Genomic DNA, 18,648 nt, shown 5'->3' on the forward strand with positions numbered 1-18,648 from the left:
TCAATGTATTTGCACTTTGCCCTCCACCGTTGTGCTCCCCCCACCTTCTCCTCTTGCTCCTATAGCTTTGTCTCTGCCTTGCCTTCTATTTGGGTCCTCTGGCATTGCCTTTGTCCTGCTGCTGCAGCCTTTCCTCGTGTCCTGCCACTATTTTCTGTCTTATTTGTTGGCCGTATCTGCGTGTTGCCTATCATCCATAACCCTCTAGTTCCCTGCATCCTGCCCTTCCAGCAAGTCCTCATATACATGGCTGTGGGCTCCTGCTGGCTTGGTCTGTCCTGCACCGTTCTCCTATCCTGCTCTTGCCAGCTTTCTGCTGTCCTAGCCAGCCTCTGCCTGCACCCTGTCCAATCCTCTCCTCTTGCCAGGTGTCTTCCTGCTGGATTGTGAGTCCTCCCTTTATGAGTTAAGCGAAGTGGTAGGGCAGTGCCTTAATAGCCACCTTGCCTCCATTTGATTACATAGAGGCGGAGGTGACTCGCAGGAAGCTTGTGCCAGTCAAGACCATCTCAGCTTCGCTGGCACCTGTGATGTACATTTTGTTAGGCAAAATCCTGTGCAGTTCCCTTGGGGAACACTGCAAAAAGATTAAGACTACAGGAGTAAGCAGTAAACCCAAATGGTAGCAGTCTGTACCACCCAGATTTACCTGGTAGCTGTGGCTGAGCAGTCAGACCTCTCTCAAGAAGAGTAGGGCAGTATACAGAGTATACACAATAGGGCTAAAAACACATTAGAGCAAACAAACACTGACCAGAGCTTTGTATAAAAAAGTATATAATTATTTATTTAAAACACACTTTAGGCAATATACTAGCACTATAAATCAAAAGCAAGTTAAAACACAGTCAGGTAAAGTATACACACCTCCCTTGATAACTATCAGACAAGTCAGAGTTAAAACACCACAATTTGTTACAGATGTGAGCGCATGACCTGATGGCACTCCAATAGTTCAGTTAAAGGGAGAGTAAAAGGCAGAGCATAGAAATAAAACGAGTCCCAACACTTTTAGGAGTTCTCAGCAAGGGAAAGAAGGCAATATACCCTGTAGAGCCAAAGTTCATAGGCCAGGCCCACTTTAAATGGAGCAAAGCGAAATGTGCCCAGGATCACACGGTTTGAAATGCACTAAAAGTCTTTGCAGAATGTTCAAAAGAGGTTGGGGCGATTCAAAAAGATAAAGTTAGAAGGTCTGGGGCCAACCCAGTTGGAAAGCCAAGGATTTAAGGGTCACCTTGGGCAAACCGAAGAAAGGGAGGCCAGGCAGGACACAGTACCTTAAAGAGAGAGGAAGCTCCAGCGGTGGCAGTTGTTCCTGGCAGTGGTTGCAGTTCGTTGTTTCGACCAGGGGAAGAGAGAATCTCGTCGAGGAGGAAACGTGGAGTTGTTAAACGGTGCATTCCTTTTATTCGCGGTCAAAGTGGTGAAGCTTGGCTATCCGGCCGCCGCGGTGCTTGGCACGGGCGATTCGACCAAGAGACGTCTTTGGAAGGCGAAAAGGGCAAACTGGTTGGTCCCACCAGCTCAGAGGAAGAAGACTCGTCCAGCAGAAGATCTTCTCTTGTCATCGGGAAAGTGGTGAGGTAGTTGCAGCAGGGCTTCACCGGTGGTGTTGTCGTTGCAGATGGCTCAGCTCTTCCCTCTTTGTATTCTTAGGTCCTGTGGCGACTTCTGAAGTTCCAGTCCCAAAGGCCATGCTTTTATGCAGAAAAACCCCCATTCAACAGCCTAGCTGTCACTCAAACATGCTAAGTGGTGAGCCGGGCGGTTCACCACTGGCCCTATTAGAACAGAGTGCGACTTGAGTTGCTAAGGCAACGCAGTCCAGGGTGCCAATTCCCCTCCACACCCATCCTGTGGAACCCAGACAGAGGGGCACCATTTGGAGGGCTTCTGTGGAGAAGCCCGCCTAAAAGTGGAACAAAGGGCTCGACCTTGGTCAGAGTTACAGAGACGGACACAAACGCCATTTTAGAAAAGAGTTCTGGCAAAAAGACCCAACCGCAAATTTAATATTAAATAAATAAACTGTGGTATCTTTAACATTGCACCAAAAAGTGGTGCGTTTAAAATCGATGGTAAAATCCCATAGAGTATATTCCGGTGGAATATTTCGCGTGGTAACCACTGCCATCAACCAGAAACTCGACAAGGGGGGACTGGACAGTGCCCCCTTGAAAACAGACCCAGGGGCAATCTAATTAACCCCCTCCAGTACTTGCACAATATGATGGTTTGTACTGGTTCTGTTCACAATTTACGACTAGTAAAGTCAATGGTGACTTTACATGCCCTGGGAGACAGTAGTCAGTTCCAGGGTATGGAGTCTGTTTGGGGGTCACTATGACACCCCTGTGTTACTGCACGGAGGGTGCTGTGTAACACATACACAAAAAAACAGATATGCTATGGAGTAAAACGCCCCATAGCCCAAAATCGCACAAAAAGTCAAAGACTTACCTCAAATCATGTCTAAGAGTGGGAGTAAGAGTCTCACTCTTAGCAGGAGAAAAAAAACAAACCCCAAAAATCCAGCAAAGCTGCTGGGGACTCACTAGGTTTAGGAAATTAGCCTTTACAGAGAATTCTCCCCAACACATTTAGCCTCCTCTTTCTTTCCCTAGTCTTTTCGTAATTTTTGTTCATATGGATTTGGCAAAAATGCTTTGCATATTTCTTGTCCTGACAGTGAAGCTACTGTTCTGTTACTGTGCTCATGAAGCTACTCCTTTAAACATGAGCCTGGATCTGCGCTCGCTGTGACTGTGGAGAATCGCCTGCCTCTGATCCTTTCCGCAGCAGCAGTCTGGTTCTTCATCACAGGAGCTTGTGACCAAGTGGAGGAGCTGTGGAGGGAGAAGGGGACAGGCTAATGTGGGGGTCTTATGCCCTTATTGTAATTGCTAGATACAGGGAGATGGAAGGATGCATCTGGGGGACCCCTCCAATGTATCCGAAAGGCCCTGCTTGCTATATCCCACCCTCCTGCCAGGGAAAGACTTATCGAATTGCCCTTAAGAATGGGAGACCGGCTAGATTCTAGCTCCGCCTGTGCTCCCCGAAGTCCATTAAGATTTGTTCACTCTTGGGAGGAGCCCCTAGCAAAGAGTGGTGACAGTCAAGCAAGCAACGCAACGAGGAACCCCAAGAACTGCTTACTACACATGGCTGGCTTGCTTCCAGAGATGCAGAGAGATGGACTTGGGAGAAGTTGCTGTAACCTGCATCTGCACGGAGGACGCGGGGAGGAAGTGGAGCAAAGCCCGAATCGGCCGAAATATAAGCTGATGAAGCTATGTAGGGGACGCGCGACTTGAAGGATTGAGTCCATTCTGCCCCGACTCCATGAGCTGCATCTGCTTCTTAAAAAGCTTTGCCCCTAAACCAAGAAATTCCTGCACCAAGTGAGGGGATGCCAGGAAAGTACAAAAAGGCTTTCACCCCCAGTCAAGTGTGCGGAAATTGGAAGACTGACCATGAAGACCAAGGCATGAAGAAGATTTTGAGGGCGAGAAGGACTCCATTCCTATGGGAGGCTTGTTCCTCCTGGCCGAGTGAACTTGTCCCAGAGTGACCTGGGTGCTGTATTCCTGGGACTGGGAACCTCCGAAAACACTGTGCCATCCCCGGTGTAGCCCGGCCTTGGCAGAGTTCAACCAGATTGGATATCTGATTGTCCTCCTTTTCTCTGACTAAAAGTACCCCCTCCTTTCCACCGTAGAGAGGCTACAATGCACGGATGAGTAGCCCAATATAAATCACTCCATAAATAAAAGTCACGTCCCCTATCGTGGACTGGTGGCAAGTACACACATGTGCTCGGAGTTTGTATTTAGTAATAAGATTGCAGCACCTGGTGCTGTCCCAGAGCATGCAGAAGCTCCCTGCGATTGTGGGGCTGCAACACACCAGGGAACACACTTCTGTGTTTTCTCTACAATAGCAGAAGGAAGAAGTAGTGCAGACCAAGGAACTAAGCAGCGCAGTTAGTGTCCTACTGAGCGAAACTCAGAGGTGCTTCACCTGTAGATCTACCAACAAATTAACCAAGGGTCCCAGATGCAACGGGATCAGGGGACAAGCCGAGATGGAAAAGCACTGAGGACTGATCTTTTGTTTCAGAGCTGGAACACAGCATGGCCACAACCACAAACTGGGACTGAAACATAGACCAAAGAAAACTGGATGATCCTCCTGGGGTCCTAATGTCCCTTGTGGTATTCCTATATTGTGGCACAAGTTGGGGTTTATAGGCTTTTCCACACCCCTCTTCTCTGTTCCTCTTCCCCCATGCTTTTCAGTTTTAAGGGTTTACCACACCCGTCTCTGGTCTTTTTGGGGTGTCTTATTTTAGCCCTTCAACTTCACTACCTCTCCTAGTTTCCCAGATGTTTGCTTTAAGAGATCCTTGTCACGCCACTCCATCAGAGTCCTGACTCCTTCCCTCTTTTTCGCTTCTTCAGTCCTGCCCTGGCCCTTCGCCTCCTGTGGATACCACCCCCACCCTCGAGGGGTGACCAGAACTAAGCGCACTCAAGATGGTCCCAATTAAGGCATGTGAGCCTCATGCGTGCTAATAGACCCCCAGCATGCCGCCTTCGTCCTGAATTGCGTTCTTCCATCATGTCCCATTCTTGCATGTGTCCTTCCATCGTGTTCTGTGCACTTGTTGCCTCGATCTGCATCCTGTCCAGTTGCTGCATGTGTCTCGCCATAGTGTCCGGATGACATCAGTCTCCTACAATGTTCTTCTGTTCACGGTCACCCGGGTCCTGCCATCCATTCCTACTCCCTTCCTGTCCTATTTGCAGTCTCATGCCTCCTGCTGGTCTCGCATGTCAATGTGATCCTGCCCATATCCTCTCCTGGCATGTGTCTTACTCGGGTAAAACTCTGTGTGCTTTTGATGGTGTTTATATTCCATTAATGGCCCAAGGGGCATCTCGGGGCTGAGGATAAGGGACCAAAAATGGATATTTGTATCGGGAGAGTTTTTCCAGGGTGATTTCTGGCAGTTCTCCTGACTTCTGGCACTTCCTCTTTCAGGTGGTGAATCCTACTGGGGGAAGCCATTTAAAGACGAGTTCAAGCCGAATCTGTCGCACACGGGGAGAGGTGTACTGAGCATGGCCAACTCCGGACCCAACACCAACAAATCGCAGTTGTAAGTTGATCGCTTCTTTGTGATTTGGTCAGAAACAATCCATCGACTCCCTTTTCATCAAATTCGTTTTTTCTTTTGTTAGATTTTGCCACAAATATATGTGGGGAGGAACCCCTCCCCAAATGCCCCCACATTAGTTGTTACCGTAAAACCTACCCATGACAAGTATTTGGGTCAAAATTTGTTTGGAAACGATTTTCGATGTATTCGCCCATGATAAAACCTCCCTATCCTAGTGATCACGTGACAGGCACTAACTCTATACATTGGAAACGTCATCGTTGCTTAGATTGTCCGAGCGCTGTGCTCCGAATATGGAGCCACCTTCCAAAGCCTGGATAACCGAGATGAGCTCAGCATAATGAAAGGTACATGACTGACACGGCGGAGCCCCAGTCCCACCACTTAGACATGTCTAACATGGCTGACTGCTCTGGCACCGGATTTGAGGGTCCTGCTTAGAATGTGTGACTACCTGTCTGTGTGCTTGTCTCACTCTTGTCTTTCTCTTTCAGCTTTATCACGTTTCGCTCTTGTGTTTACCTGGACAAGAAGCACACAGTGTTTGGGAGGTAAGAGGCAACCTTTCTGGCCTCATAAGAGGCCGCATACCCAGTTTCTGCTGTAGAGGAAGTGGTCTTGCATGCTCCTTAGACTGCAGAACTGCACAATGGCCTGGGAATGGATAATGGAAACGGGCACTTTTTCCCCCAAGGTGTCCTGCTCTGAATGGTGAGAAGCATTTCAGAGCCTTGAGAGGAGGCTATGGGTGTGGCTAGTAACAGCTCACCAGCCAGGGCATTGGGTAAAGGCACACAAAGCAACTATTCGGATTGATGAAAATGATCTTATTTTTGAAGGCCAATTGAGGAATGAGACTTCTAAACTGTGGCTCATGCAGAAACATAAAGGGAGTGGTTCTGACTCCAAAGAGACGAGATGGAGTGTGCTGCTTCTAAGAAGGCACCTGCAGAGCGAGTGGCTGTGGTTCAGAGCAAGGGGAGACTGGGTACTGCATGGGGTCTGGCATGGATTCACATGCTCATGAATATTCATTCCCCGTCGTCAGGCTGGGAATCCTCGGTAAAGAAAAAATCATTATCAGTTTTGTTTATGATCTGTCTTCCTTAGTAGTAACCAATCACTGGTCTCTGGGTCCTACTGCCCCCCAGCCTATGACTGCCCTCTCCCTAAGCCCCGCCTCTGGCAGCCATCTTCAGATTTTTACCGCACGCTCAAGTGTTGGGAGTCCTTGTGTTTAGCGCTCAAGCTTTTTGCTGCGTTTTCACACTTTTTCAAAGAGATTTTCTCATTTTTCGGTCAAATAGAGCCTCAAGCTCCACAGTTTCTACATCCGATCAACGGGACCCGTTTCAGATTTTTCTACGCCCGTCAAGGGTGAAGTTTTCGTGGAGGAGTCCAGAAGTTTGTGGCCTACCCCAGACATGGCCCAGGAGAAAGGAAGCTCGACACCCAGAAAGCTGTTCAGGGTTTGCCCTGGATGCCAGCTGCAGAATGTGTTCAAAGAGGACAAGCATTCGAAATGCCTCTACTGCCTTCATGATGACAAAATGCACGTGGAGAAGGACTGTGCGTTTTGCGGGAACATGCCGGAACGGACCATCAAGTATCGGTATCTCTCCAACTGGCTGGAAGGAAAGAGCCTGTCTGGTGACCAGAAGAAGTTGTTTGAGCGGTCTTCTAAGTCCTGTGAGGGGGCCCCGGCGACAGGGGCCCAACAGAAGGCAAATCACCGCAAGTCCGCGGGCACCGGGAGCGCCAAACCGTCTGGCTTCTCGGCTGCCAGGCAGGGCGCACCCTCTCCAGCACCATCAGCCACGAGCCAACGCTCTGGCTCAGGGAAGAGGAAAGCCGAGAACCTGGCGAAGCTTCTGGAGAGGCCTCGGTCGATCTCGAAGGATTCAGCCGAGGGAGACCAAGGCAGTGACCCTCCCCCCGAGGTGAAGGACAGAGCTCCCATCGCCTCCAGCCCAGGCCTCCCCGCCCAACGAGATTGGGTCTTTCCACGCTATGATCGCCAGGACATCTGAGCTTTTCCAGATCTGCCCCGAAGAAAAGAAGAAGGAAGGTTTCCTTTACCAACAGCACGAGGTCAAGAGGAAGACAGTCCTCGCCGTGCCTCTGTTGGATGACATCTGGGACGAGGGACTCACCCTTCGCAAGAACCTGTCTACGACGCCTGCCAAGAGAGCTCGGTACGAGAAGAAGTACCGGGTCCCTGACGCGGCCCCTTTGTGCCTTACGGCGCAACCGACCCCTGACTCCGTCGTCTCAGCGGCGGCCAAGAAGAAAGCGGGGGGGGCATTGGCCTCAACGTCAACTTCCCCGCCGGACAGCAAAGGAAAGAAGCTGGATGCAATGGGACGACGAGTTATATCGTCGGCGGCTACAACGATTAAGGCGGCCAACGCCCTCGCGATTGTGGCCCGCTACGACAGGGAGTTGTTACAAGATCGCCCCCCCTGTTGGACTTCCTACCGGATGATAAGAGGGCTGAGGCCCTGGAGATCTTGCAGGAAGTGGAGGTGGCGTCGGACCACACCATAACGGTGGCAACGGACATTGCCGACACCGGTTTCCGCCAGCTAGGCAACAGTGTTTGCCTCAGACGACGAGGGTGGCTCAAGGCGACGGATTTCCGCCAGGACGTACAAGCCAAGGTTTTGGACATGCCGTTCAACGGGAACAACCTGTTTGGGAAAACGGTGGATGAGTCCCTCCAAGCCATCAAGGCGGACACAGAGACCGCTAAGGCCCTAGGAGTTCTCCAGCAACGAAGGCCGTCCTTTTGGAGCTCTGGAGGCAAGCAGGGTGCCTCCAAGGGATTCGGCGGTGGCTCCTCTACGTACCGCCAAGCGGCCCGCTCCTCATCGCAGGAAGCCGATGGAGGACGAGGCAAGTCAGGTGGACCCCGCCGTCGTCGCCAGGGAGACCAAGGCGGCAAGGCGCCCTCCAAGCAAGATTGAACCGACCGTGGCGTTGGGCCCCCACTGAAGCACCCCGGTGGGAGGCCGGCTGGCGAAGTTCGTCAGCGTGTGGGAGTCCATCTCCACCGACCGTTGGGTGCTGGATGCCCTGGCCCAGGGGCACGCCCTCGAATTTCTAAAAAAGTTCCCCTGCATTCCTCCCGTGGCCAGGAAAGAAAACCACGTCCCTCAACTACTGTCGGAGGTAAGGGCGGTGCTCAAGAAAGGTGCCATCGAGCTCATCCCAAAGAGACTCCGGGGCTCTGGAGTATACTCAAGGTACTTCCTTGTGAAAAAGAAGACAGGCGGGTGGCGACCCATCCTCGACCTGTGACAACTGAACAAGTACATCAAGGCACAGAAGTTCCGGATGGTCGCCCTCCAGCACGTGCTGGGACAGCTGGAGGAGGGCGATTTCCTTTCGTCGTTGGATTATGAGGATGCATACTTTCACATTCCCATTCTAAAAGGACACCGGAAGTTCCTCGGGTTCGTGGTCCAAGGGCGGCACTACCAGTTCAAGGCCCTCCCATTCGGATTGAAGTCGGCACCCAGGGTTTTCACCAAGTGCCTTGCTCCAGTGGTGGCGCGGCTGCGCCTGTAGGGGATCCACGTCTACCCCTACCTGGACGATTGGCTCATCCGCGCAAGGACAAGGGAGCTCACCGTGGAACACACAGCGAAGACCGTCCAGCTGCTCACAGACCTGGGGTTCTCCATCAACTTCCCCAAGTCCCACCTGGTCCCCGCTCAAGTCTAACTGTTTCTGGGAGCCAAGCTCGACACAGTGGCGCGGCTGGCCTCGCTGTCAGAGGAAAGGACAAAGGCCATCCTAGGCAAGGTGCAGCGTCTTCTGGCCACGGACGTGGCCAGGATGAGGTCCATCAAGTCCCTCCTCGGGATGATGTTCTCTTGCATTTATCTCGTGCGCCTGTGCAGGCTGCGGATGTGCCCTCTTCAGGAGTTCCTCGAGGCCCGCTGGATTCAAGCGACGGACAGCTTCGAGGACAGGATCCCTGTCAACGAGACCTTCCGACGAGCAATCCGGTGGTGGGGCACCCGCACTCATCTAGCAGCAGGGGCAGACTTTCAGACCCCGGCCCACCAGGTGACGATGATGACGGATACCTCCCTGGAGGGGTGGGGAGCGCACACTGGAGATCTTCACGCGAGAGGCCTTTGGCTCCGAGAGGAGAAGCCGCTCCACATCAACATCCTGGAGCTCCGGGCAGTGTTCTGGGCCCTCGTGTCCTTTCTCCCGTCCCTCAAGGGCAAGGTGGTGAGGATCTTCACCGACAACACCACAACGATGTTCTACATCCGGAAGCAGAGAGGAACCAGATCCCCAGCCCTATCCAAGGAAGCCCAGGATCTGTGGCATTAGGCCGTTGCCCAAGGGATGTTTCTGGTGCCGTTTCATTTGGCAGGGATAAAAAACACCATCGCCGACTCTCTCAGCAGAGAGCTGCGCTCGTGCCACAAGTTGGAACTACGCCAGGATCAAGTGGACCGACTCTAGCTACGGTGGCAAACCCCAGATCGACCTGTTTGCGACAAACTCCAAGTGCCAGAGGTTCGCCCGCAGGTTTCCCCAACCGAGGAGCATGGGCGATGCTTTCTCGTTCCCCTGGGACGGCCTGTTCCTTTATGCGTTCCCTCCGTTGCCGTTGCTGCTCCGACTCATCAACCAGCTCAATAGGTCATGGTGCAGGATGATCTTCGTCGCACCGGCGGAGGCAGATCTGGTTCCCGGACCTTCTGGACTACCGGTCAAGCTGCCGACGGACGCAGATCTTCTTTCCAGAGAAGGAGGCGCCATCTTTCATCACGACCCAGAGTCGCTGAACTTGCAGGCCTGGCCCCTGCAGCACTAGAGTTTGGAGGGTACGATATCCCGGCTGACTGCAGAGAGGTTCTTGCAAAGGCCAGGGTGTCCTCAACTCTCAAGTGCTACAGACATAATTGGAAGAGGTTCTCTGTCTGGTGCCGTGCACAGAAGATTAGCCCTCTGCGGATTACGGCCCCTCAAGTACTGCCGTAACTACTGTTGCTGGCCAAGGCTGGACTAGCTCACGCTTCCATCAAGATACTTCTGGTTGCGATCTCCCGATACACCAGAACTACGGGACGGGCGTCCTTGTGGTCTCATCGCCTGGTGAAGGAATTTATGAAGGGACTGTCCCAATCGTTCCCGCCAGGGAAGGCTCCTGCCCCGGCGAGGGAGCTCAACGTGGTGCTGTCTATGCTTATGGGAGCCCCATTCGAGCCTCTGCATTTGGCGCCGAAGTTCCTGTCGTGGAAGACAGCTTTTCTTGTGGCCATCACCTCTGCACAGCGAGTGGGAGAGATCCAGGCGCTATCCTGCAAGCCTCCATACTTGACTTTTCACGACACGAGGGTGGTAGTGACGCACCCCTCCTTTATGCCCAAGGTGCCGTCGAACTTCCACCTCAACAAGCCCTTGGAGTTACCAGTTTTCTTCCCATCGCCTTCGTCGCCGGCAGAGAGGACTTTGCACTCGCTGGATGTGGCTAGAACGCTGAAGTTCTACGTGGACCGCACGAAGAGTTTTCGGAAGACGTCACAGCTGTTTGTGAACTTTCGGCCTGTGAGCCAAGGGAAGGCTCTCTCTAAGGCTCCCATTTCCAGATGGCTCTCCGGCTGCATCATGCACTGTCGCCGGTTGGCAAACCGACCGTTGCCCGGCCGTCCGAGAGCCCATTCGACCAGAGCGATTGCTGCTATCACGGCGTTCTTGTCTGGTGTGCCCCTGCTGGACATCTGCAGGGCTGCTACGTGGAGGTCGACGCTCACCTTCACGAGATTCTACTGCGTCGACCGGGATTCCAGGGAAGAGGCCAGAGTCGGCCAAGCAGTGCTGCACAACCTGTTCGCCTGAAGATCTGGTGGGAAGATAAGAGTTGCTTAATGTTGAGTTTATGTAATGCTTAATGTTGAGCCTTTTGCCACCCCCCGTCGTTGTACATGTGTGTACCGCTATGTATTCCTATATTCATGAGCATGTGAATCCATGCCAGACCCCATGCTGGAGAAGGAACAAGTTACTTACCTGTAACTGTTCTCCAGCATGGGTCTGGCATGGATTCACATGCGAACCCTCCCTCCTACCCCTCTGCGGCTCTTCACTTGGTCATACTGCCACTTTACGTGCTACCAACCTGAAGATGGCTGCCAGAGGCGGGGCTTAGGGAGAGGGCAGTCATTGGCTGGGGGCAGTATGACCCAGAGACCAGTGATTGGTTACTACTAATGAAGACAGATCAGAAACGAAACTGATACTGATTTTTTCTTTACCAAGGATTCCCAGCCTGACGGGGAATATTCATGAGCATGTGAATCCATGCCAGACCCATGCTGGAGAACATCAGTTACAGGTAAGTAACTTGTTCCTTCCTGTGCCTACATGTGCCCATTTCACCTGATCATAGACACCTCTTACATCATCCTCTTCTGTCCCTCGGTGTCCATTTCTCAGCTGTCTCCCTCCTTTAGCTGGAATTGTTTTTTCATCCCATGTCCCCTCTTTCTGTAGATCTCCCTTCAGCCAGCCTCCGTCACCTGTGACAACGTCCCCTGTCTCTTGCTGGGGACCTTCAGTGGGGCGAGCCGGGGGTGGTTGCCTCCCCAAGTTAGCGGATGATGGGCCTGAAGACATGATGTGGAGGACACCCGTTTCACCCTCACTGAGTCCTCATCTCAGGGCCGGGGACAGTCGCATGGCACTTTCCAGGCACTGGGAGATGGATGCCACCCACAGGGGCGAAGAAAGGAAATTGAGAGATAACCAAAGGGAAAAGGAACGCACAGATGAGGGGTGGTTAGAGAATCCTGAAAAGGAGAGAATGCGCATTGATTCTAGAGATTGAGACTCGTTGGTGAAGTCGGAGAATCCAGGGGTGGTAGAAGAGCAAACCTCAAGGTTCTGGAAAGACTAGTCTGAATGAATGGAAGGCTGTGATGCTGGGAAGAGTAGTTTCCCACATCCCAGACTCTGTGAACGCACCGCTGAACACTCAGACTCTTGCTTCCCGGGGGAGATTACCTCGAAGATCACAACCAGGGAATCAGTCAAGCCTCACCCACTGCGGGCCAGCAAGGCTAAGGGACAAAAGTTGCACCTTGTGCTTTCCCTGGATCATTTTCTGCACAGATGAATGCTAGCAGTCTGCTGGAAAGGAATTACCAACAAGCATCAGGGCCCATTCGAGAAGGTGAGTCTCGGCATCAACAGCATTGCAGAGGGGAGTCCCTGTCCGGCAGATTTGTCACGCTGCGACTTGGTCATCCCAACGTACCTTCACAAAGCACTACAGTCTGGATGTGGCTCTTACTACTGATACGTGTTTTGGCAGGGAGTGTTGCAAAATTTCTGGGTATAACTTTCTGCCCTCCTCCTTCATCTACTGTTTTGGGAGTCTATCGGATGAGGAATCTACAGGAGAAATGCAAACAACTGAAGGAGAAATTACTTTCCGCACTGTTCTTTCTATGGATTCTTCTCCCGCAGATGCCTCATCTCCCCTCCAATCCCTGCTCAGAAAGTCAGTGGTTGGCGCGCCTCTTCTCTTTCACGTTGACTTGGTGACGGTCCTCTGTTTTTTATAAACTGTTGCAGGAAGACAGAAAACGGACAAAGTTTTTTCTAACACTACTTGTAGTCTTTGTTCAATTGTTCCTCCTTGGCAGGTCTATAGTTACTACTTTAAGTGCTCATTAGCCCGTTTGTTCTCTGTTTTCCTATGCAGCGTGTGAGGCTCGGGGAGGGTGGGAGGGAGAACTGAGGTTGGGGCAAAGAAACGTGGTATTTATACGACGCCTGACATCATATCCGGAGCCGACGACCAGATGCCGAGCTCGACGGTCGACGGCTGGGTCGAGGTCCACTACGCCCCCTGTCAAAAATGTTCTGAAGCTGGAGGGGGAATATCTATCAGATGAGGAATCTGCGGGAGAAGAATCCATAGAAAGAACATTACAGTAAGTATTTTCTCCTTTGCTGTTGCACTAAAGCAGTCCCGTAAGAAACCAATGTTAACTTAATGCTACTGTGTTTGTCTGCCCTCTGATCCACATGTATGGGACATCCCATCGTTTTTCTTTCCATTCATCCCTCCTCCTGACTTAATCTCTTTCTTAACTCACTCTGGTTGTGGCCTCCCGCCATTTCCCTCTCCCCACCTTCAGCTGGGTTTCTCTCTCATCTTTCCAGCACCATCCTCTGCAAGCCCTAACCTACATGTTCTGCTCCCTCTCTTCTGCCTACCAGTTCTCCGGGATATTTGGAATGCCGTCTTCTGGAGAGAGTGCCTGGCTGTCTTATTCTCCATTAAATGCATGTCAAGATCTGGTCCTATGAAACCCAGCAAGGGAAATGTTCTGTGACCAGGTCACAAGCTCTCTGGTTCATATCACCCTCGGATCTCATCTAGTCGGTGTGGGGAAGGGACTGGAATGGCTGCTCTTTAACAGGTTTCCAGACATATGAGTCCTAAATCCGGGTTTTGTAAATAATGTCTTTATTATGGTGTTAAGCAAGTAGGAATACAAAGAGTCCTGTAAATTGTGCTAGGAAATAAACTGTCCCCTCAAAATAAGTCTACAGCCCAATGGCCGTCGTCTTTCAAGGGCTTTCACCCTGGAAATAACAGGTAGAAGTATCGAGAGCATAAAAGGTCTGCTTAGAATCGCCACTTGGAATTCATTGAACTCTTGGAGTTTTTACTTTTTGCTGGAATTACACCGCTCCTGAATGGCATCTTGATTTTCCATGTATTTGTACTGAGCCTCTGTTCTCCTTGTCTTGATTTTCCATGTATTTGTGCTGGGCTTCTGTTCTCCTTGTCTTGATTTTCCATGTATTTGTGCTGGGCCTCTGTTCTCCTTAGATGGCGTCTTGATTTAGCAGGCATTTGTATTGGGCCTCTGTTCTCCTGGTCTTGTTTTTACATGTATTTGTACTGAACATCGGTTCTCGTTAGATGGCGCCTTGATTTTACATTTCAATTTATACTGGGCCTCTGTACCCCTTGTCTTAATTTTTTTTTCTTTAAACTTTTATTTTATTGGCAGTGGTACAGTAGTGGAAGGGCGAAATACGCATAGATCATTCAATTACATAAACACATCTCGAGTCAACACGATAGGCGATCAACATAACATGTTTTACAAACAGGTTAGGGAAGCTATGCATTGGTCAAAGTTCAATCTACAGTTTAGGTGACACTGATGAGTCGCTTTCCACCTCATCTTGCCGATTAAGATAGCTACAGAAGGCAGACCATATGTTTCTGGGGCGCGAGTTCACCGGGAGAGAGGCGATGTATTCCTCTTCACAGGTTTGAGTCCAGGATAGTTTCTCTAGCCACATTTGGAGCGTATCGGGGGAGGGACGTTTCCAGCATTGAAGGATGCATTTCTTGGCTACTATAATGCTCACATTCAAAAACGTTGCCATCTTCTTGACATCGTCCCCGCTCCACAGCCCAAACAATACGCACAACTGGTCAGGGTCGAGAACCATTCCCACAATATCAGAGAGAGCCTCAATAATTTCGCCCCAGAATACTTGGAGTGAGGTGCACGACCATACCATGTGCAGATGGTCTGCGTCCACTGAGCCACACCTGGGGCAGTTACATACTTGACTCCGGTTGAACCTAGACAGCCTAGCTGGGGTATAGTATACTCTGTTTAGTAGCTTTTATTGAATGCAGCGAAATGTAAAATTGAGTAAGACCTTACGTGTGTGTAAGCACATTTTCTTCCACATGGCATCCCTGATCTCAAGCCCCAGTTCGTCAGCCCACATGGCTCGTGACTTGGACGGCTGGTCTAGAGTCCCTGATAGCAGTGTCTTGTAAATTGCAGATACTCCTCGGCTGTTGCTAGAGTTAGCTATGTATTGCAATGCAGGTGTGTCTGGGGGTTCGTCAGGGTATGTGGACCACCTACCACGTACGGCGGCCCGTAGTCTATAATACTGTAGCATCTCGAGTGCTGAGCCAGTGTGACCGGGGCGCCACGTATGCGGGGTGATAAACTGCCCATCAGGGAAAAGATCAGTTAAGGCTTGGTATCCCGAGTCTAGCCAGTGCGAATTGCCAGATGGGGAGCCATTTATAATAGGGGCGTGGGTCAGATTCCAGATCCAAGATATGTCGCCATGCCTTCAAAGTAGACGCTATGGGGTCAGATATAGCATCAGTTTCATATTTATTATGCAGGATAAGTGTCATAACATTGACCTCTGAGGTTGCAAGCTTTTCCAATTTGACATGGGGCGGGACGGTGGGATGTTTATACCAATGTGTGGGATACTGGGCTTGTGCGGCGATCCAGTATGAAAGCAGATCTGGAGCAGTGAAGCCCCCTTTCTCGTAGGGCAGGACCATGTGCTTCCACTTCTTCCGTACCGCGCCGGCGTTCCATAGAAATTGGGCGCCCAGTTTATGCAAATCATCAAAATACTGCTTACTGGGCCAGATCAGGACATTAGCAAAAATGTATAAAAGTTTGGGGACCAGTATCGTCTTGATCAACGACAGCCTTCCAGCCAGCGATAGTGGGAGTGCTCGCCATCTAGTCAGTCTAGATTCGAAGTATTGTGCCGCAGTAGTGTAATTATCTGTTATTAGGGTCATTTTTGACAGGGATACCTGGACCCCCAGATATCTGATACCGTTCAGGGACCAGCAAAGGGGGTATTCACAAACTGGCTGCGGGGTGGCAGCGGTCAGGGGAAGGATTTCGGACTTTGAGTAGTTAACGGTGAAACCCGAAAAGGTGCCTATCTTGGTTATGTCATGCATGATGGGGTCCAAGTAGGTGGATGGGTTCCTAACGTACAGCAGCACATCATCGGAGTATAACGATATTATCTCAGGGGCGTCCTTCAGACGAATGCCCTTGTTAGTGATGGGCCGTGATGTAATCCGCCATCGGCTCAATAACAAGGGCAAAGAGGATGGGGGAGAATGGACACCCTTGTCTAGTGCCTCTGCGTAGTTGAAAGGGGCGCGAGGAGGCGGAGTTGACCAAGACCCTAGTGTCAGTCTAGAAATACGGATACCTCTTTTTTGAGACCGCAAACGCATTTTGGTAGCCGTGGACCAACCTTCTCATGCACGATACGACAGAATATAGGTTTTCGAGTTTGCCAATGAACGGCCATTTTGATGTAGCAAGAATCGCCATTTTGTTTTCTAACCATTGCTCATTGCTTTCTGTTCCTATTGCTTTGCAGTATATTTTCCGCTTACACTGCTCGACTGTGGAACATTGTTGTCTGTATATGAAAAGGACAAGGCCGCAGGGCCGTGAGGATAACAAGAGTTCGCTGAAGCACAAACGTAGGCAGCGCCAGGAAGAATGCCCGGCTCCCTCCCGAATGTAGCCTTGAAGCAGAGCTGCAGGGCATTTAATCATTTCACAGCTGCCAGCCAGTCTCGTTATATGGTAGAATATGTTAGAATAATACCGCTAAAGGCTTGAATTATGCTGTTCTAACGGCCCCCCTTTGCTGAGCCCGCTAGAGCATGTCGGCTCCCAGGACGCAAATAGCACCTGATAGATAGCAAGGTCCGGAATGCAACTCCCCCTGTATGTAGTTCGCTTCCAAGAACAGAAGCGCCGTGTTCTATTCAATAACCAAAAGATGCCTTCGCACTCACAAATTGCAAATTGTTACTAGAATAGATGTTTGAAGGTGTCATAGTGGTCGGAGATGTCCATCATCACACCGAGTTCAAAGAAACCCAATAAAGGGGGGGGTGTTAAAGATGTCATAGCTGATTGTTTGATATGCATTTTGTATATATGTAACTGATGTACATAATTCACTCTCTTGCGTCCCTCGAGGTCTAGAGATACATGTCGCAGGGCGTGAGACCGAGTTGGCCAACTGAGACTTTTGCTTTGCAATAAAACCCTAGCTTTGGGAATACAACCTTGTGTCTGGCGTCTCTATCATGTGTGGTGACCCGCCTTGTTTCCATAGACGTCAGGGTCCCATAGGGGCCCCTTTCAAGATGGCGCCCGAATAGGGACCCTCCCCCACTTGTTCCTTCGCGTAACGTTGTAATTGAGAAAGGCAGAGGATGGGACGATCAAGCCGGGATCAAGAGGTGTTCGGGGCACCCTGTAAAAGTGAAGAGAGACTCCTTTGCACATCTGCACACATCTGATCCCTGATTCACATGCCTGGCTAGAGAACAAGGAGGCGAGGGTCCCGAAACGAGGCGGAAGCCAAGAAACGCAGACACAACGTCCTTTGGTGCGTCAGTATACAGACAACTTGATTTATCAGGTGAGTCATTCCCCAATTCAAAGCATCCTGATATTGGTTGAGAGTTGACTTTGCAAAATCAAACGCCCTAGGTAAGGTTGATTAACCAGGGGGAAGGTTGCAACATGCCTGGGGTACTGTCTACCCTAGTGGGTTTTTTACTCTGTGGTAGACAATCTTTGGAAGATGGCCAAATTGTACCACCTGGGGAAACGCCCGCGTATGTGATGTGGGTGCGATAATATTCTGTGAGACTTGGCATAGGCAAACCAGAAAGCAACAAGACCATCCATGGCCGATTAATGTAGTTTTGAGATGGTGAGGATAGATAACTTGGAAAGGGTGTTGATAAGAAAGAAAGCGCGTCCTGCAGCATTTGAGACTATTAAAGACTGGAGAAAGGAAGCAATGCTCTGATTTAAAAGCAGAGCAAAGCATGCGCACAGGCATAAATCAAAAGGTGAGGTAGCGGAAGAAAAAGAAGAGGAGGAGTGGACTGAGGGTCTAAGAAGGGCAGGCAGGCGTGACCAGTTGAATATAGAAAAGATATACCCACAGCGAGAATTACACATAGCAGATGAATTGATAGAAAATATATTGACCCATACAAAACAAGGTCCAAGATCAGAAGTAAGCCCAGACACGTCAGTAGCTATTGCCCAGACCCCGCCCGTAGCCCAAGCTCCCCCTCCGGTAGCTTAAGCCCTCCCACAGCCACAGACCGCGCACGTAACACTTCCTATTAGCCAACCAGGCCCACAACAGACACTCCCTGTTCCCATTGTCCCATCCGCACCTCCCGCCTTAGACACAGACTTGGTACCGTCCGTTCCTCCGGTGGTTGAAGTTCAAACCGCGGGGGCAAGAGCCGGGACTGACCAAAGGGAGTGCACGAGGGTAACCCGCAGCGCAATCAGCAAAGAAAGGAAGGTGGAATTGCAGCAACAGGCAGAGATGTATATAGACGGAAATGATGGGACGGCAACATTGGCTTCGATATATGACTTTCGTAGAAGCAACGAAAGACAGGTAGTGTTGGAATGCATGGGTGAATATTTAGTGGAGAAATGGAAACAGCTAATTGGGAAATTACCACCGCAGTGATTGTTAGATTTGAATGCATTAGCACGCTGTAGGGAGAGGGATGAAGAAGTCAGAGAACATGTCTATAGACTTTTTGAGCTTAAAGA

General features: G+C 50.7%; 1 protein-coding gene across 1 annotated transcript in view; it reads left to right on the forward strand.

Annotated features, from left to right (window-relative positions):
- The window catches only part of PPIL2 (peptidylprolyl isomerase like 2), a 737,332-nt gene that overhangs the window by 636,087 nt on the left and 82,597 nt on the right, over positions 1-18,648 (forward strand). The window contains exons 15-16 of the mRNA XM_069620060.1: positions 5,050-5,167; positions 5,683-5,739. Of these exons, the coding sequence (XP_069476161.1) occupies positions 5,050-5,167; positions 5,683-5,739 (175 nt within the window). The remainder of the gene's footprint in view (positions 1-5,049; positions 5,168-5,682; positions 5,740-18,648) is intronic.

The sequence above is a fragment of the Ambystoma mexicanum genome, chromosome 10 (assembly GCF_040938575.1).
Source record: "Ambystoma mexicanum isolate Mex_15411 chromosome 10, UKY_AmexF1_1, whole genome shotgun sequence".
NCBI lineage: Eukaryota > Metazoa > Chordata > Amphibia > Caudata > Ambystomatidae > Ambystoma > Ambystoma mexicanum.